Source organism: Sus scrofa, chromosome 14 (genome assembly GCF_000003025.6).
Source record: "Sus scrofa isolate TJ Tabasco breed Duroc chromosome 14, Sscrofa11.1, whole genome shotgun sequence".
Lineage (NCBI taxonomy): Eukaryota > Metazoa > Chordata > Mammalia > Artiodactyla > Suidae > Sus > Sus scrofa.
In genome coordinates this window covers 76,585,609-76,606,313 of record NC_010456.5, presented here as the reverse complement: position 1 = coordinate 76,606,313, position 20,705 = coordinate 76,585,609, and the positions used below count along the sequence as shown (strand labels likewise).

General features: G+C 49.5%; 1 protein-coding gene across 49 annotated transcripts in view; it reads left to right on the top strand.

Moving 5' to 3' along the window:
• CAMK2G (calcium/calmodulin dependent protein kinase II gamma) overlaps positions 1–20,705 on the top strand; it is a 97,287-nt gene that overhangs the window by 26,068 nt on the left and 50,514 nt on the right. For 7 of the 49 annotated variants that reach the window (XR_002338304.1, XR_002338296.1, XR_002338306.1 and 4 more), the window contains exons 1-2: positions 13,727–13,919; positions 15,306–15,400. Coding sequence is in view for 26 of the 49 variants with exons in the window: in XM_005671086.3 (XP_005671143.1) it covers positions 13,855–13,919; positions 15,306–15,400 (160 nt within the window). In the remaining 23 variants the exon portion in view is untranslated. 49 annotated transcript variants of the gene reach the window in all.

The following is a 20,705-nucleotide window of genomic DNA, read 5'->3' as shown; positions in this document are numbered from 1 at the left end:
GTGACTTGCCCAAGGTCATAGTCTTAAGAAAGGGACAATGGCAGGGCCTGAATCAATTGCAGAAGGGGGTTTGGGAATCTAGACCTGCTCAGCTAGAGGTTTCTGTAGCATGAGGGGAGCTCAGGGAGAGAGGGGAAGCCTTGGCCTTCAGCTGGTGGCCTCAGGAAATGTGGGGCTTCATGGATCAGTGGCTGAGGAGTGGACCCACCCCAGATCCTGTGGGTGGTCTGGCACTACAGGGTGATCACAGCAGGCGTCAGGGCAGCTTCATCGTCTTTCTTAACTGGCAAGTACGAAGGGTTTTTCTCTTTCCATCTTGCTGCCCCCTGAGTCAGCTCTCTGGCATTGCCCTGGCATGTCTTGGGCCCCACACCCAGGCAGTGAGGAGGCACTGGCAGATTGCCTGGGGAATGCTGCTGTCCTAACTCAAGCCAAGTTCCAGTTATGACCCCCTTTCCAGAGGCAGCCCAACAATGGCTGCATTGGGAGCTGCGACTTGTAGGCCTAGGGTGAGTCTCCCTCTCACCGCTTGGACTTCCTGGCACAGGGGACATTGGGCACATGTGAGGGCTGTAGCCCAGAAGGGGATGCAGGGATCAAATACATTTTATGGACTGGCTGAGCCAGGTTCCTACCCAGATCCCTGCTTGGGTTTCCAGTCACATCCAAATAGCTGGGGAGGGAGTTGCTTTTGGACAGAAAGGGGGAGAAGAGAGCCAAGACTCCAGCCTGAAGCTGCCTCAGCTGTTTCTGGGGCTCTGACTCAGAAGCCACTTCTCAGGAATGTTGAGCACATGGGCCTCTGAGCCCTTGCCCAGGCACAGCGGAATGAACAGCTGGGCTCAGGGACAGGGGTGGCTCACCCTTCTCCCTCTTCTCTGAGGACACCCCTTCCATGAAGCAGATTGAGGGCTTGTCCTAGAAGGCCCTGGTTCCTCTGTCCAGGAAGGAAGTTTCTCCAGACCACCTCAACCCCCAGGCATCAACCCCTGGCAATGCCAGTCTACAGCTACTAGTTTGCACTTATCAAAATGCTGCATTGTGTGAATGCCCATCTCTACCCTTCTCTCTAGATAGCTCCTCAGCTCCATTGTAACTTCCTTAATCTTATGCTCAGGGTTAAAAAAAAAAAAAAAAAAAGAAAAAGTGCCCTTGTCATACTATTCATCTGATAGATATATTGACTGACTAATAGCCTGAGGATAAGAAATGAAGAAAAGAGGGTAAAGAGAAAGCAGTGAGAAAGCCAGCAGTCTGGGTCACATCCCACAATCTGGAGAATCTACTTCCCTTTCCAAGCAAAACTCCCAGGCTGCTTGGAGAAAGGAGAGCAGAAAAGCTGCGATGAGGTGGCCTGGTACTTCCTTGCCCCCAGCACCGACCCCAACCCCAGACACCCTCATGTTTGCCTAGGGCCATCAGGAAGCCTTCTACCTCGAGAGGAGGGGGCCCTGCAGCGATTCTCCAAATGTAGGCAAAGTTTCTACTCTCTGCTTCTTGTCTCTATTTCATTTCTCTAGAGCAGGTAGATAACACAGGGGATGATCCACAGTGAATGAGAGGCAAGGAAAACTACCCCTGCAATAGATATCATGTCAGCAGCTTATTTTTTATTTTATTACCTTTTGCTTCTTAGGGTCGCACCTTTGGCATATGGAAGTTCCCAGGCTAGGGGTCAAATTGGAGTTGCAGCTGCCGACCTATGCCACTGCCACTGCAAGTGGGATCTGAGCTGTATCTGTGACCTACTCAATGGTAGGTCACCCCTACCTCATGGCAGGTTAGGTTAGGGTTAGGATTAGGGCAACTCACGGCAATACCAGATCCCCAAACCACTGAGCAAGGCCAGGGATCGAACCCACATCCTCTTGGATGCTAGTCAGGCTCGCAACCCACTGAACCACAATGGGAACTCCTCAGCAGCTTATTTTAGGTTTTAGGTTTAATTGTCTGTGTACCTCCTTAGATCATAAGAGCTGGGAGGACAGGAACAGAGTCTATATTGTTCACTGAGCTAGTCCCAAAGCCTGGCATGCTACATGGTACAGAGCAGGCACTTTGTAGGATGCTCCATACACGGTCCTTGACTTGGCTAATTCAGGGGCATCTGGAATTTACCAGTACCTTTCTGCTCTATACATAGCTGCTATCAGCAATTTTTATTCTAGAGCTAACTCATTCCAAGTATGGGAATCTGATGATCTAGTGGAAGAAACAGAAGCCAGGGACACTGATAGGTCTTCTCTGGAGCCTTGGGTTCTAGGACAGTCTTGCTGTTGGCAATGACTCCTGGGGTGGGGTCAGCTGTGTAATCCACAACCTGGCAGGCTCTCTAAAGCCGGGCCTACCGCGGCCTCTAGTGGACAAGCAGAATCACTGCCCTTTTGAGGGTGGAGGTCCAGCTTCCCACCTCTTTGCCCCCAGGATCTCCAGGTTCTCCATCCTTGGACCCAAGGTCAAGAGCATGCAAGATGGCACCACTCGCAAGATAATGGATCATATCAGAACCTTTGACCAGCCATCCAACAGACCAACTCATTAAAAAGCACCCATACGTAGTACTCTGATAAAAGCATGAGAGAGGGGAGGGAGCTAAAAAAATAAGACAAGGGCTCAGCCCTTAAGAAGCCTATGATCTAATTATGAAGGCAAGACTAAAATTTTAAAAAATCAAACAGCAAGCTTGTAATCAGGTTCCAAACATTTCAAGAGCTGAGTTCCAAGGATTAGTGCTCCCTCCCTTACCTCATTTTTCTCATCTGTAAAATAGGGATAATATAATTTACCTTGCAGGGTTATATGAAGATTAAAATCAGGTGATAGGAAGGAGAAAATATGGCACTATTGTTGTTGTCATTGTACAAGTTCATCATAAAAAATTTAGAAAGCACATTTAAGGGAAAATGATCATAGTAATACCACTATCGGAGATAAGTACTATTAATTGGATGGTGTACATTCTTAAGCATGTTGAGCATGTCTGCAGAAGCTGGGCACCATTCTGGGAGTGGTACTAAATCACGGGGTTACATAGATGACTAGAATTACAAAGGGCCTAGAAAGTTATACATGAGCGTCCATACTTAATTCTGAAGGAGACAATATTTCAGCAAAGATGTGACCTACTTAAAGTGATATTATTACCTTCAGATTTCTGCATCTATGTTGGCCGTGGCAGAGGGACCTTCCCTGATCACCCTGTATTAAACAGCACTTCCAGCACCTTTCCTGCTTTAATTTTCCTCATAGCACTTAGCACCCCTTGACACACTAAATATTTGTTTGTTTACAGTGTGTCCCTTTCACTACAAGTAGGCTTCCTCAGGGCAGGGACAACATCCATTTCATCCACTGCCCTACCCTCAGCATTGAGACAGCGCCCTGCAAAGTGTAGGTGTTCAATTAATAGTTCAAGAAAGAAAGGGGTGTTGCCATCTTGGCTCAGCAGAAATGAATCTGACTAGCATCCATGAGGACGAAGTTTCAATCCCTGGCCTCGCTCAGTGGGTTAAGGATCCGGTGTTGCCGTGAACTGTGATATAGGTCACAGACACACCTCAGATCTGACATTGTTGTGGCTGTGGCGTAGGTCAGCTACAGCTTCAATTCGACCCCTAGCCTGGGAACCTCCATATGCCTCAGGTGCAGCCCTAAAAATACAAAAAAAAAAAAAAAAAAAAAAAAAAAAAGAAGAAGAAGAAGAAAAAGAAAGGTAAGAAGGAAGAAGGGCGGGAGGGAGGGAGGAAGAAAAGATATAAAATATAGTTGGTAAAGTTTGGACAGCTACTACGGTAACTCTGGAGGGTGAGGTAGGCCTAATTTAGGATGGCAGGAGAGAAATGGAAAAGAAAAAATGGATCCAAAGATCTTTAAGGGGAAAAACTTTTACTGGTTTTAGTTCTTGACGATACATAGGATGATAATAACAACTACCATTTATTTAGCATCAGGTATTGAGCCATTAACCTATACATATTATCATGAAATTATTGTAACAACCCTATAGCGAAATTTACAACATCTTTATTTTCCTGATGAGGAACATTCAGCTCAGAGAGTTTAAGTAACTAGTTAGGTCACATAACTAGTAAGTGGCAGAATTCACATAACTAGTAAGTGGCAGAATTCAAACCCACCTCTGCCCGCTAAGTGAGAAGTGAAATTAGTCAAATTTGATTCCAAGATTCTGAACTTAGGTTGTTGGCAGGACAGTCCTGTCATTGTCAGAGCCAAAAAAAATGGAGAAGAAAACTGGTTAAAGGTAGCAAGGAATAATTATAGTAGTTAGTATTTATTGAGCCCTTACTGTGCAAAGTATTGCTTTACTTTTCTAATGTACTACTAATAATAATGCTAGCAATGTACTCCTCATAAAACCTTATTAGGTCAGTGCTATTTTTTATAATCCCTATTTTTGTAGAGAAAACTGAGGCACAGAGAAATTATGTGATTTGCAGTCTCCCACAGTTAGTAAGAGGCAGAGCCAGGATTCAGCTTCAGTGTTCTTAACCACCATGCTATACGGCCTCTCATTTTGCTTAATTTGGATTTGGATCATGTTGCATTTGGGGCAGGGGTGGAGGAAACAGCAGGATATTCAAGTGGGAATATCTGGTGTGCAATGATCTGCAGCTCAGGTCTGGCATCTAAGAGCCTTGGGACCTGATCTGGAGACCAGAAGTTGACATTGGTCCTTCCTAAGATCCATCCCTACCTGGCCCATTAGCCCACCCTCAGGAGACACTATTCACACCTGACTGGCCCCCAGCATTATGTCTTGTTTCTCTCCATTTCATCCCTCCCCTCCAAGTCCCCTGACCACCCAGCATCCCAAACACCTGCCAAGCCCTCAGCATCTCAGGGCCTGATTCTCATTCTCTTCTCTACCCACAATGCCCCCTCACCTGCACCTCCATCTGCCAATATCCTTTCCCTTCTTCCATCTCCTCCATTCAGTCTTCTCTGATTATTCCAGCTGATCTGATTTCTCCTCCTTTAAAAGTCCCCTAGTACTTTTCTTTAAACTTCCATGCATTTACCAAGTACCTACTATGCCCCTGGGAATTTTATTTTTGGGGGGGGTGTAGGTGGGGAGAGGAGGCTGTGCCCACAGCATGCAGAAGTTCCCAAGCTAGGGATTGAACCCTTGCCACAACAGTAACCAGAGTCACAGCAGTGGTAACACCAGATCCTTAACCTGCTGAGCCACCAAGGAACTCCTGCCCCAGGAACTTTAGACACTGAGGATGCCCCAGAATGAACATAAACACCTTGCACAAAAGAGGGCTATTGTCACACAAACACATGGAAGATTACACCCGGGACAAAAAGTGCTTTGAAGAAGCAGTGGATAGAACAATAGAGACTGTCATTACAGGGACTTGACCTGGTCAAGAGGCCAGGGAAAGCTACCCTCAGAAAGTGACACCTGAGCAGAGAACTGGAGGATAGGCAGTGGGGGGAAATGTGATTCGAGCAGCTCTTTGTCCTATGGTACTAATCTCTTGTTTTGTACCATTGTTTTATTACCGTGTTTATCTCCTTGTCCCCACTGGGTAAATCTCCTTGAAGGCAGAAACTATTTATATCTGTAAGAGTTAGGATTGGAGTTCCTGTCATGGCTCAGAACCTGACTAGTATCCATGAGGATGAAGGTTCAATCCCTGGCCTTGCTCAGTAGGTTAAGGATCCAGGGCTGCCATGAGCTGTGGTGTAGGTCACAGACGAGGCTCGGATCCTGTGTTGCTGTTGCTGTGGCTGTGGCGTAGGCCAGCAGCTGCAGCTCCAATTCAACTCCTAGCCTGGGAACTTCCATATGCCGCAGGTGCGGCCCTAAAAAGAAATAGAGAGAGTTAGGACTGAAGCTTACCCATTAGGGGGAGATAACTGTCTAAATGGACTGAAGGGACACTGAAACTGAACAGGACTCCGGGGCCTTCATGGGTATGAGTTCCTTCATGTCCCTTGTTTCTAGTTTATAGAAAAAAATTTCAGTCTCCTAGGCTAAACTTAGGGAAGCCTAAGTTCCAGAGAGCAGATTCAAGCCATTAGTGGTTAGAATAGTCATAGGCCTCCTGGTTCCTCCTGAAGGAATGTAGATAGCAATCTGATTCATATCTTTGAGTTGTTCTACACAAACTAAGACCACCCCACCACCACCCTGGTAGAAGACGGTGACTGCATTCTGACCGTAAGCCCTAGACACCAGAGGTTTGATAACCTGAGATTCCCAAAACATTACCCTATTACCACACCACCAACCAATTAGAAGTAAGTCCTTAAGCTCACCCCTAAAGTTGCCTTTAAAAACCCTTCCCTGGAGTTCCCTCTATGGTACAACAGGATTGGCTGCATCTTTGCAGCACCAGGACACCAGTTCAATCCCTGGCCAGGCACAGTGGGTTAAGGGATCCAGCATTGCCACAGCTGTGGCATAGGTCACAACTGCAGCTCAGACCTGACCCCTGGCCTGGGAACTCCCTATACTGTAGGGCAGCCAAAAAAGAAAAAAAAAATTAAATTTTTTTAATTAAAAAAAAATTTTTAAAGCTTTCCCTGAAAGCCCCTGAAGAGTTCAGGTCTTTTGCACATGAGTCGTCTATTCTCCCTGCTTGGCATCATGAAATAAATACTGTACCGTCCTTCACCACAACTCCGTGTCAGTAGATTGGCTTTGTTGTACATCAGGTGAGCTGAGTAACAACCTTGGCTATTTCTGCAGAACCCCCAGAGCACCGAGAGGTCATCCTGTGTCCATCTCCACCACCCTTATTTGTGGTATCCAAGGAACAGCATCGCTCCTGGCTTCAGGCCCAGATTTATGTCCACCCTTGATCAAGGTATCTTTTCACACTGAGCTGGGGTTTCGAGTCTCATGCCTGAAAGCACAGCAGCAGCCTGCCCTTGTGGAAGGAGCACTAGGGTGGTTGTACCAGGACAGTAGGGTTTATTAGGGCTCTACATCCTATTCTCCACTTACTTACTTGCACTCTTGTCCACCATACCAGCCTTCTTTCCACCCCTCGAATATTTTTATCTCAGGCCTTTGCTGCTCTCCCTTCTTCCAGGAATACTCTTGTGCCAGATATTCAAATGACCACCTTCTTATCATCACTTAAGCCTCCCTTGAAAATCATTGTCTGAGGGAAGCCAAGTCTGAGAACTTTAGCTAAAGGAATTCTCTGTTCCTCCCCATCCTCACTCTCTGCCCCATTATTTTCTCTATAGAACTTACTTTAGTCTAAAATGACCTCTTGGAGTTCCCGTAGTGGCTCAGTGGTTAGCGAATCCAACTAGGAACCATGAGGTTGAGGGTTCAATCCCTGGACTTGCTCAGTGGGTTAAGGATCCAGCGTTGCCGGGAGCTGTGGTATAGGTTGCAGACACGGCTCGGATCCCACATTGCTGTGGCTCTGGCGTAGGCCGGCAGCTACAGCTCTGATTTGACCCCTACCCTGGGAACCTCCATATGCCAGGGGAGCAGTCTAAGAAATGGCAAAAAAAAAAAAAAAAAAAAAAAAGACCAAAAAATAAAATGATCTCTTTCTAAGTTCATCATCTGCCTCTGAGAATATAAATTCCATGAAAGTGGGAATTTTGTTCTCTTATGACCCCCAAGTGACTGGAACAGGGGAGGAACTCGATAAAATGAAGAAATGAATGAATTGGTGAGTTCCCCTCTGAGTGAGTGCCTGGATTCAGGACCAGGCCTACAGTGGGATAAATGTGGGTTGGGGTGTTCTCCTCTGGCGCAGCAGGTTAAGGATCCAGCATTGTCACTGCAGTGGCTTGGGTTGCTGTTGTGGTGCAGGTTTGATTCCTAGTCTGGGAACTTGCACATGCCACAGGTACAGCCAAAAATACATACATGCATGCATACACATACACACATGCACACATATATACATACACACACATATGTATACATACACACACATAAAAAGGATCTGAAACCAATTATTTAAAAAATGTAGGTTGGGTTTAAGATTCTAATCTAGATCCTGTTGGTGGCATGCACACGTCTGAATTGAATCCCCAAGGCCTTTACTCCCCCATATCTCTTTCTATTCACTTCCCTCTAATCACATTCTCCCAGCTCTACCCCAGAGTAGCTCTTTGCCCTTTGGCGAGCTACTTTACCTTTCTAAGCTTAGTTTCCTCTTCTGTAAAATGAGGTTGATGGCGACTATACTCACAGGGCGGTGAAGATGGTTAAATTAAACAGCTTATGTTGAGGGCTTAGTGCCTGTGCCTTGCTTGTAGCAAGCTCTCCCTAAAGCTTAGCTGTGACTGATTTTTATTGTTTTCTTTTTTCCTGTCTCTCCCTTTAAGCACCCTGTGGACCTCAAGTCTGCCCACCAGGGGGCCCCACATGCCCAGGCAGCCAGCGCCTCACTTCAGTTCCTCCCTTTTTCCTATGATGACAGCTCTGTCACCTCTCCACCAGTGCCTCTTCATCCCAGATATCTCAGCCCCTTTCGCCAATACTTCATTCATTCCATAAATAACTATTGGGCACCTTCTACATGCCAGGCTTTGTGCTAGGTGTTAAGGATACAGGGAGAAAAATCCGGTACCCTTTGTCTTCAAGGAGCACATGGTCTCTCTAGGGGGATGGTGGAGGGGCTGAGAGACAGAGGGAGCCCTGATCTGGACTTTGAGGGTCAGATTGCCCTTCAGAACCAGCCCTCTAGCTGGAAAATGGAAGAGAGTTGCTCCTTGCCAGCCCTTCCACCCCTCACTCCAAATATCTAGGCTCCTCACAAATCACCTGAAACTCCCCTGAAATTTTGTGCTCAGCTCATCCCCCAGCATCTCAGACTCTCTTATAAACTCCCGGGTTCCTCACACCAAAGCTTTAGCCCTCACCCCAAATATTCTCAGCCTCTCACCCCAAAATCTCAGCCCCCATGCCCAGTAGGAGTTCAGCCCCTCACTTTAAAAACCTTGGCTTCTCTTTTAAGAAATGCCATAGTCACTGATTTAATCTGTGGTTTTTAACCCTAGCTCTTAGACACAGGAGGAATGGGAAGACACTCCCACTAAAGACAATGTCTTGGTTGGGAGTTGTTCTCACTGGGGGTAGGACTTATCTGCTTTTCTGTGCGTGGTTATGATTTGATGTGTCTTCCAGGGCAGAGAGGAGCATCCTTTAGCCCCTCCTAGTTTGGGGATTACTTAAAATTTTCACTTGTCTCTCTCGTTTCTTATCTCCATTATCACCTCTTCTCACTAGTTTCAAATGCCTCACCACAAAACATTTTCTCAGAGTCCTTGGAGAAAGGCCATGACCTCATCTCCCCTAAATCTCCAAAACTAGTCATAGAGTTGGAGGGAACCTCAGAAGCCATTGGGTCCAGTGGGTTTCGAACTTCTTTCAGGGACTCTTTTCTTTAGCCAGAGACTCTTTTATTCAACCAGCTCTTACATGGAACCTCAATATATTAAGCAGCTGCTGGGGCATGACCATGTGACTCCTATGGTTCTGTCAATTTAAAATACGGATTTAAAAACTCCTTGCCATGGAGTTCCCGTCGTGGCGCAGTGGTTAACGAATCCGACTAGGAACCATGAGGTTGCGGGTTCGGTCCCTGCCCTTGCTCAGTGGGTTAACGATCCGGCTTTGCCGTGAGCTGTGGTGTAGGTTGCAGACGCGGCTCGGATCCCGCGTTGCTGTGGCCCTGGCGTAGGCCGGTGGCTACAGCTCCGATTCAACCCCTAGCCTGGGAACCTCCATATGCCGCGGGAGCGGCCCAAGAAATAGCAACAGCAACAACAAAAAAGACAAAAGACGAAATAAATAAATAAATAAAATAAAATAAAAACTCCTTGCCAGTACAAGATTGAATTCTCTTCAAATCCCCTAACAAGCAAGTAACTATTCATTGTTTCCAAGAGTGTCATTCCTCTTGCGTTTAAATATGTCACTTTTATGTCCATCAACAGATGATTGGTTCCATCAACAGATGATTGGTTTAAGAAGATGTAGTTATAGGAGTGGTGCCTGGTGGCACAGTGGGTGAAGGATCCCCCGCATTGTCGCTGCTGTGGTGCATGTTCATTCCCTGCCCCAGGAACTTCCACGTACCATGGGAAAGACACCCCCCAAAAAAAGGTAAGGTGTGGTGTTTATATACAATGCAGTATTACTCAGCAGTAAAAAGAATGAAATTACTGCCATTTTCAGCAACAATGGATGGACCTGGAGATTATCATACTAAGTGAAGCAAGTCAGACAGAGAAACACAAATATCATGTGATATTACTTGTATGTGGAATCTAAAAGATAATACAAATGAATTTCTTGACAAAAAAACAGACTCAGAGACATAGAAAACAAACTTAAAGTTATCGAAGGGAAAAGGCGGGGGGGGAGGGATAAATTAAGAGTATGGCATTAACAGATACACACTGCTATGCATAAAATAGATAAGCAACAGGGATTTACTGTATAGCACAGGGAATTAGAGTTAATATCTTATAATAATGGAGAATAATGTTTTTTCTTTTTTTTTTTTTTCATCTTTTTGCCATTTCTAGGGCCGCTCCCTTGGCATATGGAGGTTCCCAGGCTAGGGGTCTAATCTGAGCTGTAGCCGCTGGCCTACACCAGAGCCACAGCAACGCCAGATCCGAGCCACATCTGTGACCTACTCCACAGCTCACGGCAATGCCAGATCCTTAACCCACTGAGCAAGGCCAGGAATCGAACCCACAACCTCATGGTCCCTAGTTGGATTCGTTAACCACTGAGCCACGACAGGAACTCCAATAATGGAAAATAATCTGGAAAAAAATATATATATAACTAAAACACTTTGGTGTATACCTGAAACTATCATAATATTGTAAAGCAACTCTACTTTAGTGAAAAGAAACCCTAACTTTCAACTGCTCCATTTCACTCAACTCGGAAAAGTAAGTACTTTTATACTCTAAAATTATATTCCAAAATCAGGGAGGGAAGCGTCTTTCATTCGGGGGCAGACTCATGGTGTAATTTTCAGAGCCTTCCAGGAGAAAGATCAGCAGAATGACGGAAGCGTCCACCTAGTGAGGCCCCTCTGGTGATTATCAGGGCATCCACGTCCTGTGTAATTCCCTGTTCCCTGCACTATGGGCATGGCCTGAGTGCTGGTGCTCCCCAGGGGCTGGCTGTACCAGAACATCGAAACTCTCGGACCCTGGGAGGTTACCATAGATACTGATGCGCAGGAAGCTGGTGAACTTGTTATTATTTATATGTAGGCTTCCGGTAATTGCTGTGGGGTGGCTGGAGGTTGTGTGGGTGCTACAGCTATGGGGATCAAGGAGGGTATCTGTCAGGGTGTGTTTGTGTGTACACACAAAGGTATCTGTAGGCTCCAAATGGCCACTGTGGCCACATTGGAGTCTGAGCTGATGAGAGTGGCAGGAGTCGGGGGGGAGTGAGGTAGTACTTGTTTTTGGTTATTTGGGGTCAAGGGGTGGTCTGGCTGCAGGCGAGACATGTGGAAGTTCCTGGGCCAGGGATCAAACCTGTGCAGCAGCTGTGACCTGCGTCACAGCCTTGGCAACACCAGATCCGTAACCTGCTGCCCCACACAGGAACTTCCTGAGAGGTGAGGTGGTAAAACTCTTACTCTCAGTTGGGAACAGGTCAGGGTTGTAGTCCTGTTTTTTCTGTTTTCCCCTGGGACAGCCTAGGGCCCTCCACGGCAGCCCTGGTCTCTGCTTGTTCTGACCTCTCTGTATCTTCTCACTCCACCTTACATTAGTGAATATAAAGTTTCAGCATCTGGAGGTCAGGAACCAAGTTGCCTTGAGGGCTCAGGAAGGGCACATTGATGACTAACTAATATGCAGGCCCTGTTACTGGAGTGCAGACATGAAGGCTGGCCATTGCTTCTGCCCTTAATGTGGATGATTTACTGTCATCCTCATGTACACAATCTCATTGCCCTGCCACACACTGGGACTTGGAACCAGGCCCTTACCCAGGTGCTTCAAGATAGGAAGTGGCCCTACTCCCCAGCGCTTTATTTCCTGTTGCCCTGGGAAGGGGTGGGGCATGATATTGTCACCTCAACCCTTTTCTTCTGCCCTCTACCCTCCTCCCAGGCAATCAGTTAGTGCTTTACCTCTCATATCCCTTTAATTGCCTCCACTGGGCAGTCTGGTTCTCAGACCAGCTCCAAGGGCAGCTGGGTGAGAAGAGAGGAACCCTCCAGGGGAGCTTTGCTCCACCCACCCCCTCAGGGAAGCAGCCTAGGAGGAGGCTAGGATGCCTCTCAGCCTCTCAGTTGTCTGCTCTGGGTGATCCAGCCTGTCAACTGGGATGCCTGACTCCCAGGGGGAGTCCCCTGTAATTCAGACTGAGCTGCAGCATTGAGCTGAGCTCTGCCCTGCCCAGCAGGAGCTGGCCTCTGACTTGGGGTACAGCTGCCCGGGCAGGTCAGGAACCTGCCCAGCCTGTTTCTCCTCCACTAAGACAGTTATGTGCCTCAGTCCTACCATCCTCTGACAATGGGGAAAGAGAAAGGGATGGTAACTCCTGCCAGAGCCCCAAAAAGTAGCCTCATTCACAAATATTTACTGAGGGTCTGGATCTAAGTATACAGTGGTGAAGGAGGCAGAGGCCCTGCCCTATTACAATTCAGTGAGACAGCAAATATTAAACAAATAGCTACCACTGTTCTAATTAGGTATCAGGTACTATTCTAAGTACTTTATGTGATTTAGTCCTTTTAATACTCCAAACTCTGTGAGGTAGTTAGTTACTATTATTCTTTATTATCAGTTTTCAGATAAGGTAACTGAAGCAAATTAGAAAGTGACTTTTCTAATGTCACATAGCTGATCAGTGAGTTGCCCAGGAATCCAAGCCAGGCAGTCTTACCCCAGAGTTCCCTCAGACAGCCATGCTCTAGCTCTACTGCCTCTCACAGCAGTAAACATATCATTACACAATGTGATGAGTGCCATAAAATAAAAATAAAGGGTGCTTGCAAAAAAATGGGGCTATTTTCTCCTTCCTTCCACCTGCTCTTCTAGCCCACAGCACACAAAACCTTTTCTACATGGTTCCCACTTCATCCCTTTCATTGCTGGCAGGAGAGAACATTCTCTCTTCTCTAAGACTGGAGTGCAGGAAGGCAGAGTTCCACTTGCATCCTTGGCTCTGGCCTGGTCTCCCTGAACAAACCGTGCCTGAAAGGTTTTATCTAATAATGGCCTTGATGCTTACACAAGTCTAGACTGTCAGCTTCCCGAGGGAAGGCAGCTGAGAGCTGGCTCTGCACAGACTGGGGGCGCTTCGTGAGTGTGCTGTCTAAAACCTGCTTTTTGACCTTGGCTCTCTCCCCACATGGTGTGAGCCGGACTCGGGGCTTAGGACCCGTGCGTAGCGACCCGCCAGAGAACTCAATGGGCCAGACCTCTGCATACTCCCAACACACACACACTCGCACGCACATTCTGAGCACTTGTAGGGTCTGCCCTGGGACTAGCCCACAGGTCGCGAACCTTTCAGCCCCGCCTGGGTAGGTAGCCCAGGACTGAGACCCCCGCCCCGCGATCCCCTTTACTCCCCAGCGATCACAGCCCAGCTCCGGCTGCTCCCTGGGCGGGGCGGGGCCCGCGGCGGGAGGCCCCTCCCCGGGGGCGGTCCGGGGGCCGGGCGGGGGGCCGGCGGGGCTGGGGGCGGGGCGGGCGGGCGGCGCGGGGGTGTTCCTCCCTCCCTCGCTCTCCCCGGTAAAGTCTCGCGGTGCTGCCGGGCTCAGCCCCGTCTCCTCCTCTTGCTCCCTCGGCCGGGCGGCGGTGACTGTGCACCGACGTCGGCGCGGGCTGCACCGCCGCGTCCGCCCGCCCGCCAGCATGGCCACCACCGCCACCTGCACCCGCTTCACCGACGACTACCAGCTCTTCGAGGAGCTCGGCAAGTACGGTCCGCCCGCCGCCGGCCGGGGCCCCCCACCCTGCTCTAGCCGCCCGGGCGCTATGCGGCTCCTCGCCCCGCCCCCCCGCCCTGCACCGGCCGCTGCAGCGCCCCCTCGGCCTGCCCCACCCCCAGCCTTTCCCGCCAGCCGCCTCTGGGGGCCCCTTCGCCCCCAGCTCCTTGCCCCGCAGTCCCCTCCGCGCCCTGCAGCAGCAGCTGCCCGGGCTGCTGCACCCCGCGCTGCCGCGGAGACTGCAGCCCCTGGACCGCTCCTGGGCGCCCTCCAGCCCCGCCCCTCCCTCACCCTTCAGGCACCCCACATCCCGACCCCGCCTGCTCACTGCCCCCTCCCCACCCTGTTCACGAGCTCACTCAGCATCCTGTCCCATGTTCCACTCGCCTGGCGCTCAGGACCCTCCCCGGCCCTGCAGCTCTAACCCTGCTGCGGTGCCGGAGTGTGGGGGGATGTTTGGTGCCCAGCCCCGCCCCCGGCTGTTGCCGCTTCCAGGATCCCAGCCCCGCTGCTGGGCAGTGCTGCAGCACCCCAGTCCCCTCCCCCAATCCCTGCAGTGGTCCCGGGAGCCGCGCGCCGCAGCCGCAGCATCCCCCTCCCCTCCGCACTGAGCTGGCCGCTGCAGCAGCCCCGGTCCCCCCCCACCCCACCCCGCGGCTCCGAGCCCGGCCACTGCAGCCCCCGCCCTGCCCGCCCCCCTAGACGTTTCCAGAGCTGGAGAGTGCGAGCTCCTATTCGGGGGAGGGGGGACATAGAGGGAAATGTCATGGGGAAGGGGAGCTGTTGATGTCTGAAACCCACAGCTGGACTCCCTCTTTCCCTGCTGTCTGTTGAGCCGGTAAACGCAGTGGGGTGAAGCCGGTTGAGGGGGATTTGAGCCTCACTTTCCTCACCTTCCCCCATGGTTGAGGAAGATTTCTCTCTCAGGGGATTATACCCTCTTTTAATTAATCTCTTCTCCTACCCTCGACTGTTCTGCTGAGAAAAGGGCAGGGTCTCTTCCCTTCTCCGGGTTCTGTTGGCTGGGACTGCAGGGCTGTCTGAGAAGCAGCAGGTGTGTGTTTTATGCATCTCCCACCAGCTCTTGACGCACAGCCTGAGGTTAGGGCTGTTGCTTTGCCCAGCGGCTAGATGTGGGCATGAGAGTAGGGTGGTCCTCCACCCACATTTGTGGAGTGTCCCACAGAGGCCACATCCTTCTGCCCCATGTTGGTTGGTGATAGTCACCACCCATGGTGATAGTCACTATGCTGATGTGTGTGTGTGTTATTTTGACTAAAGTCTGGTGATGGGAGCAAAGCTGTCCTCAGATCTGAAGTGTGTTTGTGTCTCTCTGCTCTGCTCCGTGTCCCAGTTCTTTCCCTCTTCTCCCTCCAGGGGTGCTTTCTCTGTGGTCCGCAGGTGTGTGAAGAAAACCTCCACGCAGGAATATGCAGCAAAAATCATCAATACCAAGAAGTTATCTGCCCGGGGTGAGTATTCCCCATCTTGGCCTCTCCCTGGGGTGCCTCCAAGGGTTATGGATTCTTCTAAAGATGCTCCAGGAGTTGGGGATTGTGTGTTTTAGCACTTGGAGAAGAGTTGGTATTTCGGGGTGGGTAGACTTTGAAACCAGACAAGAAGTTGTATGGAGACCAAGTAGAAGAGAATGAAGATGTAAGAGATGTAGCTTTCTTTAGGGGAAAATGGTGCCTGAAGGCTCAAATGAGTTTGGTTTTTATGGAGGGAGAGGATAAGGGGAGTGGTAGGTGGCTTTGCATGGAGAGCTTTACATTTGGGGCATTTGGAGTCTCTGTATTTGGGTCAGTGGTAGTCACTCCAGACCTGTCCTAGTCCCTGTGCCCCACTGGTGACTTAAGATGGAAATGCAGTAAGTGAACAGCTCTGACAAAGCCAGCCTCCCCTTGCCCACCAGGCGGCAGAACAGACTCCCAAGGGAAGGGAATCTGTAAACATCAGGGGAGGCTGCTTCTGGCGAGGGCTTCTCGGGAACAAATCCTGCCAGATGAACTTGATTGCTTTTTTGATCAAATTACAAAGTTGGTGGTGCAGCAGCAGATGCAGTCTGTCCTGGGTGGAGGGTGATGCCTCATGATCTGGAAATCTCAGTGGGCTGGTCTGGGTGGGAGCAGCATGGCCTCGGGATTTGAGGATTGTGAAGTCAGGCCTGAGAGCCTGGCTTGTGAGATCCTCCCAAGTACCTAGGCTGGGAGGGTCAGGCCCTGTCTTTCACACCTTGAACCTACACTCCCTGCACCTTGTTTTTGGGTGCTTGCCAAAGTCACCTCATCTGATAGGTATAGACCTATCAGTGTGTGGAGTGCTCTGTGAACAGGTGTGGTGAGCATGGAGGTATGTGGATGGGTCAGGTCATCAAGGGCTGCAGGGTGCAGCACGGGGACAAAGGTTATGAGACTCAGAGAAAAGAATTAAGAGCAGGCAATAGGATGCCGTAAGTATATTAGGAGCCAGGACGGATGCCATGAGGAAGATATGGGCCATGGCTAGTAATGATCTGGGCGTCTCTGGGTTAAGAGATACAATAGATGTCCCTAAGCATTGGAGAAGCTATAAATGACAGTGGGCTTCTGTCATATTGTCAATGATTCCGGGACCTGTTTAGCAGGCTCTGTCTGCCTCCTGGCTAGGCGGGCCTCTCCATCCCCACAAGCAGGGGTTGTCTTGCTGCCTCCCTCCCAGCCCCCATCTCTCACTGTTCCTTTACATTGGCTATTAAGTTGACTTATTTGTTTTCTTTCTCTCTGGGTACCTTGAGTTGGAGGCGATGGTTGCCATAGAGATATGTGGGCAGTCAGATGCCCTCCTCCCATGGGGTGGGGGAACAGTGTGGTGGGCTGGGCTCTTTGGCAGACATCCTTTGGCCAAGGATGCAGGGTGCAGGCAGGGACGACAGTTTGAGAATGGATACTTCCCTGTGCCCACACAGCATAGCCCTGGTGCATCAGAAATGGGGTTGGTTGGTGTCTGATGTCTTCAGTTAATGATGCAATGCTTTGCTTTCCTCATCTCACCAGTGTCCTCTGACCCAGGGGCAAGGGAGGGAGGACAGCTGGGAGCTGAACTCTGAGATGAGGATAGCTGGTGTGGTGACTTTGTGGAGCTGCCTGCCTTGGGCTGTCATTTTCTACTCTTTCTCCACCCATCTGAACTTCCCTAACCTGTGTGATCCTGTCCCTTTCCAGACCTCACCTTCTTTCAACCTTGTCCCATCTTTCCCAGCTGTTGTCTTTCTTTTCCTGCTCAAACTGGATGAGGTTTCATTTCTCTTTGATTTTTTTTTCTCAAGAAGAAGATTCTTGTATAAGATCCTATGCCTCAGGCAGCAAGCAGCTCCCCCTCTCTTGAGATGGTTATGCCAAAACTGGAGTTCTGTTCTGTGGCCTCTGTGCCAAGTTAACTTTGGGACAGAGGCCTGGTCCTGGCTGATAGGCACAGATGCCAACAAGAGAGGTCAGGAGTGTGGAAGTGCCAGTACTGTTGGGAGGTTGGGAGAGTGGGAAGGTGTTGTCTTGGAGATGGAGGGAGCAGTCTGGGGGCTGTGCTGTACATGTGGGTGTGGGGGATGTGAGCTCCTGGGGAGGGTTGGGCCAGGGTGCCCACTAGGCTGATGCCCATGGGGTTAGGAAGTGAAGGCCGTGGCTTCCTTGCAGCCTCTCAGTTTACGCTGTATATTTTATAAAGGTGCAGCAGCTAGGACTGGGTTTCACTCATCGCTGTCTGTCTGTCTAGGGATCCGTAGGTGTTGGATTTCTGTGTCTGGGAGTGTGCTGGGCCCACCAGGGTCCTCCACAAGGATCTGAAGGAGCTTGCTGTGTTTGCTGAGTCTCCCTGCCTGTCTATTTTCTTTCTTGTTTATGATTCTCTGCTACAAAGCAAAGGAGAAGGACTATCGTGCTGTTTCTCCTTGGCATCCGTGGTGAGGTGGCCCAGGAGTCGTGGGGAGCGATCACCTGGTCTTCTGGGGGGTCAGCTCTAGATGGGCATCTTTCTTTTGCTCTGCTCTTGTCATTGTGGCCTCAAGGGCCCACAAAGGTGGCTGTGCATTGAGCACTGTCTTTGTCTGCGGGCCTGTCTATGTAGTAGAGTCATTAATGTCACCTAGCATCACTCCATTTGTTTTGGAACAGCAATAGGTGTGGAGTTGGGGCTCTTAAGGGAGCCCATGTTTCCAAGCTTAGCTCCCAGCTAGGCTGAAGGAGGCATTTAAAATAGGCTTGGATGCAGGAGATAGTGGGCCAGGTGATGGCAATGATAAGTCGTTATTTTAAGATTTAAGAGCACCCCCTCCCCCAGGAGCCTGAGCCCTTATGTCTTTTTTTATTTTTAAATCTTCATATTCCCTTCTTATCTTTATTCATATGCATATAGATTTTCACCTCGTGGAGCATAACATTTTATATCCCACTCTCTTTCTTATATCCAAAGCATTTCCCGTATTGCTACAGTTGAAGGGCAAATGGTCCTTTCTTTCTTGTTCCTAGTTTAAGATTTATCCTTGAGCTGTTCACATCATAAGAAACTTCTCTATTTGGACCATGTATCTAATTCCAGTTGTTTTCACTATGATGGGGTACTTAGCCTTACTAAGAGGTGCTACCAGAAACAATATTATGAAATCTGTTACAGCACTTGCTTTATTTACTTAATCTGTATAACCCATGTGAAGAAATTTCTACTGAAGGTAAATGTAAGCAGAAGTTTTCCTCTTGCTGAGGACCTAGGGGGTCAGGGTAGGAACCATATCTGTTTTATTTCTGTGTGGACAGGGACTGTTACATACCCATACAGCAAAATGCCTGATACATACTGAACCTCCTGTACATGTTGAATGAATGGGTTAAGAAGACTCTGTAACCAGACTGTTTACCTCTTGGCTTTGGCTCTCAGGAAACTCATAGCCAGGTTGCTGGAACCCTTGTTCCCTGGTGCTGGATTGGGTTCCCCCTTTCTGATCCACGAAACTGCTGTAGGCCTGACACAGCTATAGGAAGGACAGATGAGGTTAAAGACCTGTGCTTGGGGAATAGGACAGGTGGGAGATATAGGAAGGCAGTGCAGCTTATGATTCTTCCTTTGCTGTCATAAATGGCCTTTCGGGCAATGCTGGGGCTGTCTCTAAGCAGTGATTTTTCAATTTTAGTGTGCAGAAGGATCACCTTGAAGACTGGTTAAAAATGCAGATTCCTGGGTTCTAGCCAAAGAGATTCTATTCAGGAGGTCTAGGGTGGAGCCTCAGAATCTGCTTTTTTTTTTTTTTTTTTTTTTTAAGCCCCACCTGCAGCATATGGAAGTTCCCAGGCCAGGGACTGAATCCTAGCTGCAGCTACAGCAACACAGGATCCTTTAAATGCACTGGCCGGGTTGGGGATTGAACCCAGGCCTCCACAGTGACCCAAGCCACTGTAGTAGGATTCTTAACCCACTGTGCTACAGCAGGAACTCCAGAATCTACATTTTTAACAAGTGCCTTAGTGAATTTCATGCAGCTGGTTCCTGAGCCACACTTTAAGAAATGCCACCTAAAATCAGTGACAGCTGTGACAGTTGCTCCTGCCATGCTTTCTGAGATTTACCAGACACACCTTGGCTGGGCCTTCTCCAGGTGGTGTCTCTGCCGGTATGTGGCCATCTGTGCACATGGGCTGTTCTGTGATTAGGGGCCTCCTTCTGAGTCCTCATATTAGGGTGTCAGTTTGTGTCCCAGACTATGGCAAGCTGAGTGGCTGAGTGACTGGTATTGTGGCATGTTGGCCACCAGAAGGGCAAAGGCTGTCCCTTTCTGGGTCCAGCTGGCCCTGGGGATTGAAATAGGATCCCCCTGGGTGGTGCCAGCTGAAAGTCTCCGCCCCCTTAGTGTTGGCCTGAGCAGCCCCCATGACATTTGTGTCCCCTGTGGTATTTCCGAATGAGACTTTCCTGTTCAGGGTCTAGGTGATGAGAAGGGAGGGTGATGCAGCAATGAGGGAGGAGGAACAGGCAGAGAAATTTGTGTAGCACTGGAACAGTGGGACTCTGGGACCTGAGGAGACATTGGAAGTTAGGTACAGAACTGTGCTTTTTTCCTGAGGGTAAAGCAGACCCGTATCTGTTGACAGAGAAAGGGGCATCCTGTGTATAAGTGACTGAGCTCCTCTGACTCTTCCTCCTGAGTGGATGAGGAGGCAGCCTGGAGGTCCCTTCTCTGTGCCAAGGGCCGGTTTCATCCTACAGTCATGCTGTGAGCTGTGAAACTTAGCTCATACAGCACTGGCCTGTCCCCCTCCTCTCCCACCCCTTTCCAGAGTGACTTTGGGTGCTGGCATCGTAGGGTGAGGTTGGAGGTTGGAAGGTGGCCCCTTCCTGTAGGAGAAGTCCCTGTTTTCTTCCTGCTGCTTGCTCTAGTCCCCTGTCAGGAGCTGTGCTCCAAGCTTTGAGGCTGTGCTGAAACTCTAGAGGTGAGTGGCTGACCCCTTTCTCTGCTGAGGCTGGAGAATGGGAAGGGGAGGAGTGGGTGTGATGGGCTTCTGCCCCTGTTTCTGTGCTTGCAGCTTTCTGGACAGCCTTGGCAGGCTGACAAAGGTCCTGATCCCATGGGTGCCGAAAGGGTGGTGACAGGAAAAGATGGGCACTTTGCACCTCTTGAGTGCCTCTCGGCAGAGGCCCTTTGTCTTCTGCCCATGGCCAGACAGAGCCATTGGGGAAACTAAGACTCAAAGTTGGCTGGTTTGTTTTGAACTGCAGGCATTCCATTGATTTACCAATGAATGCCAGTGCTCA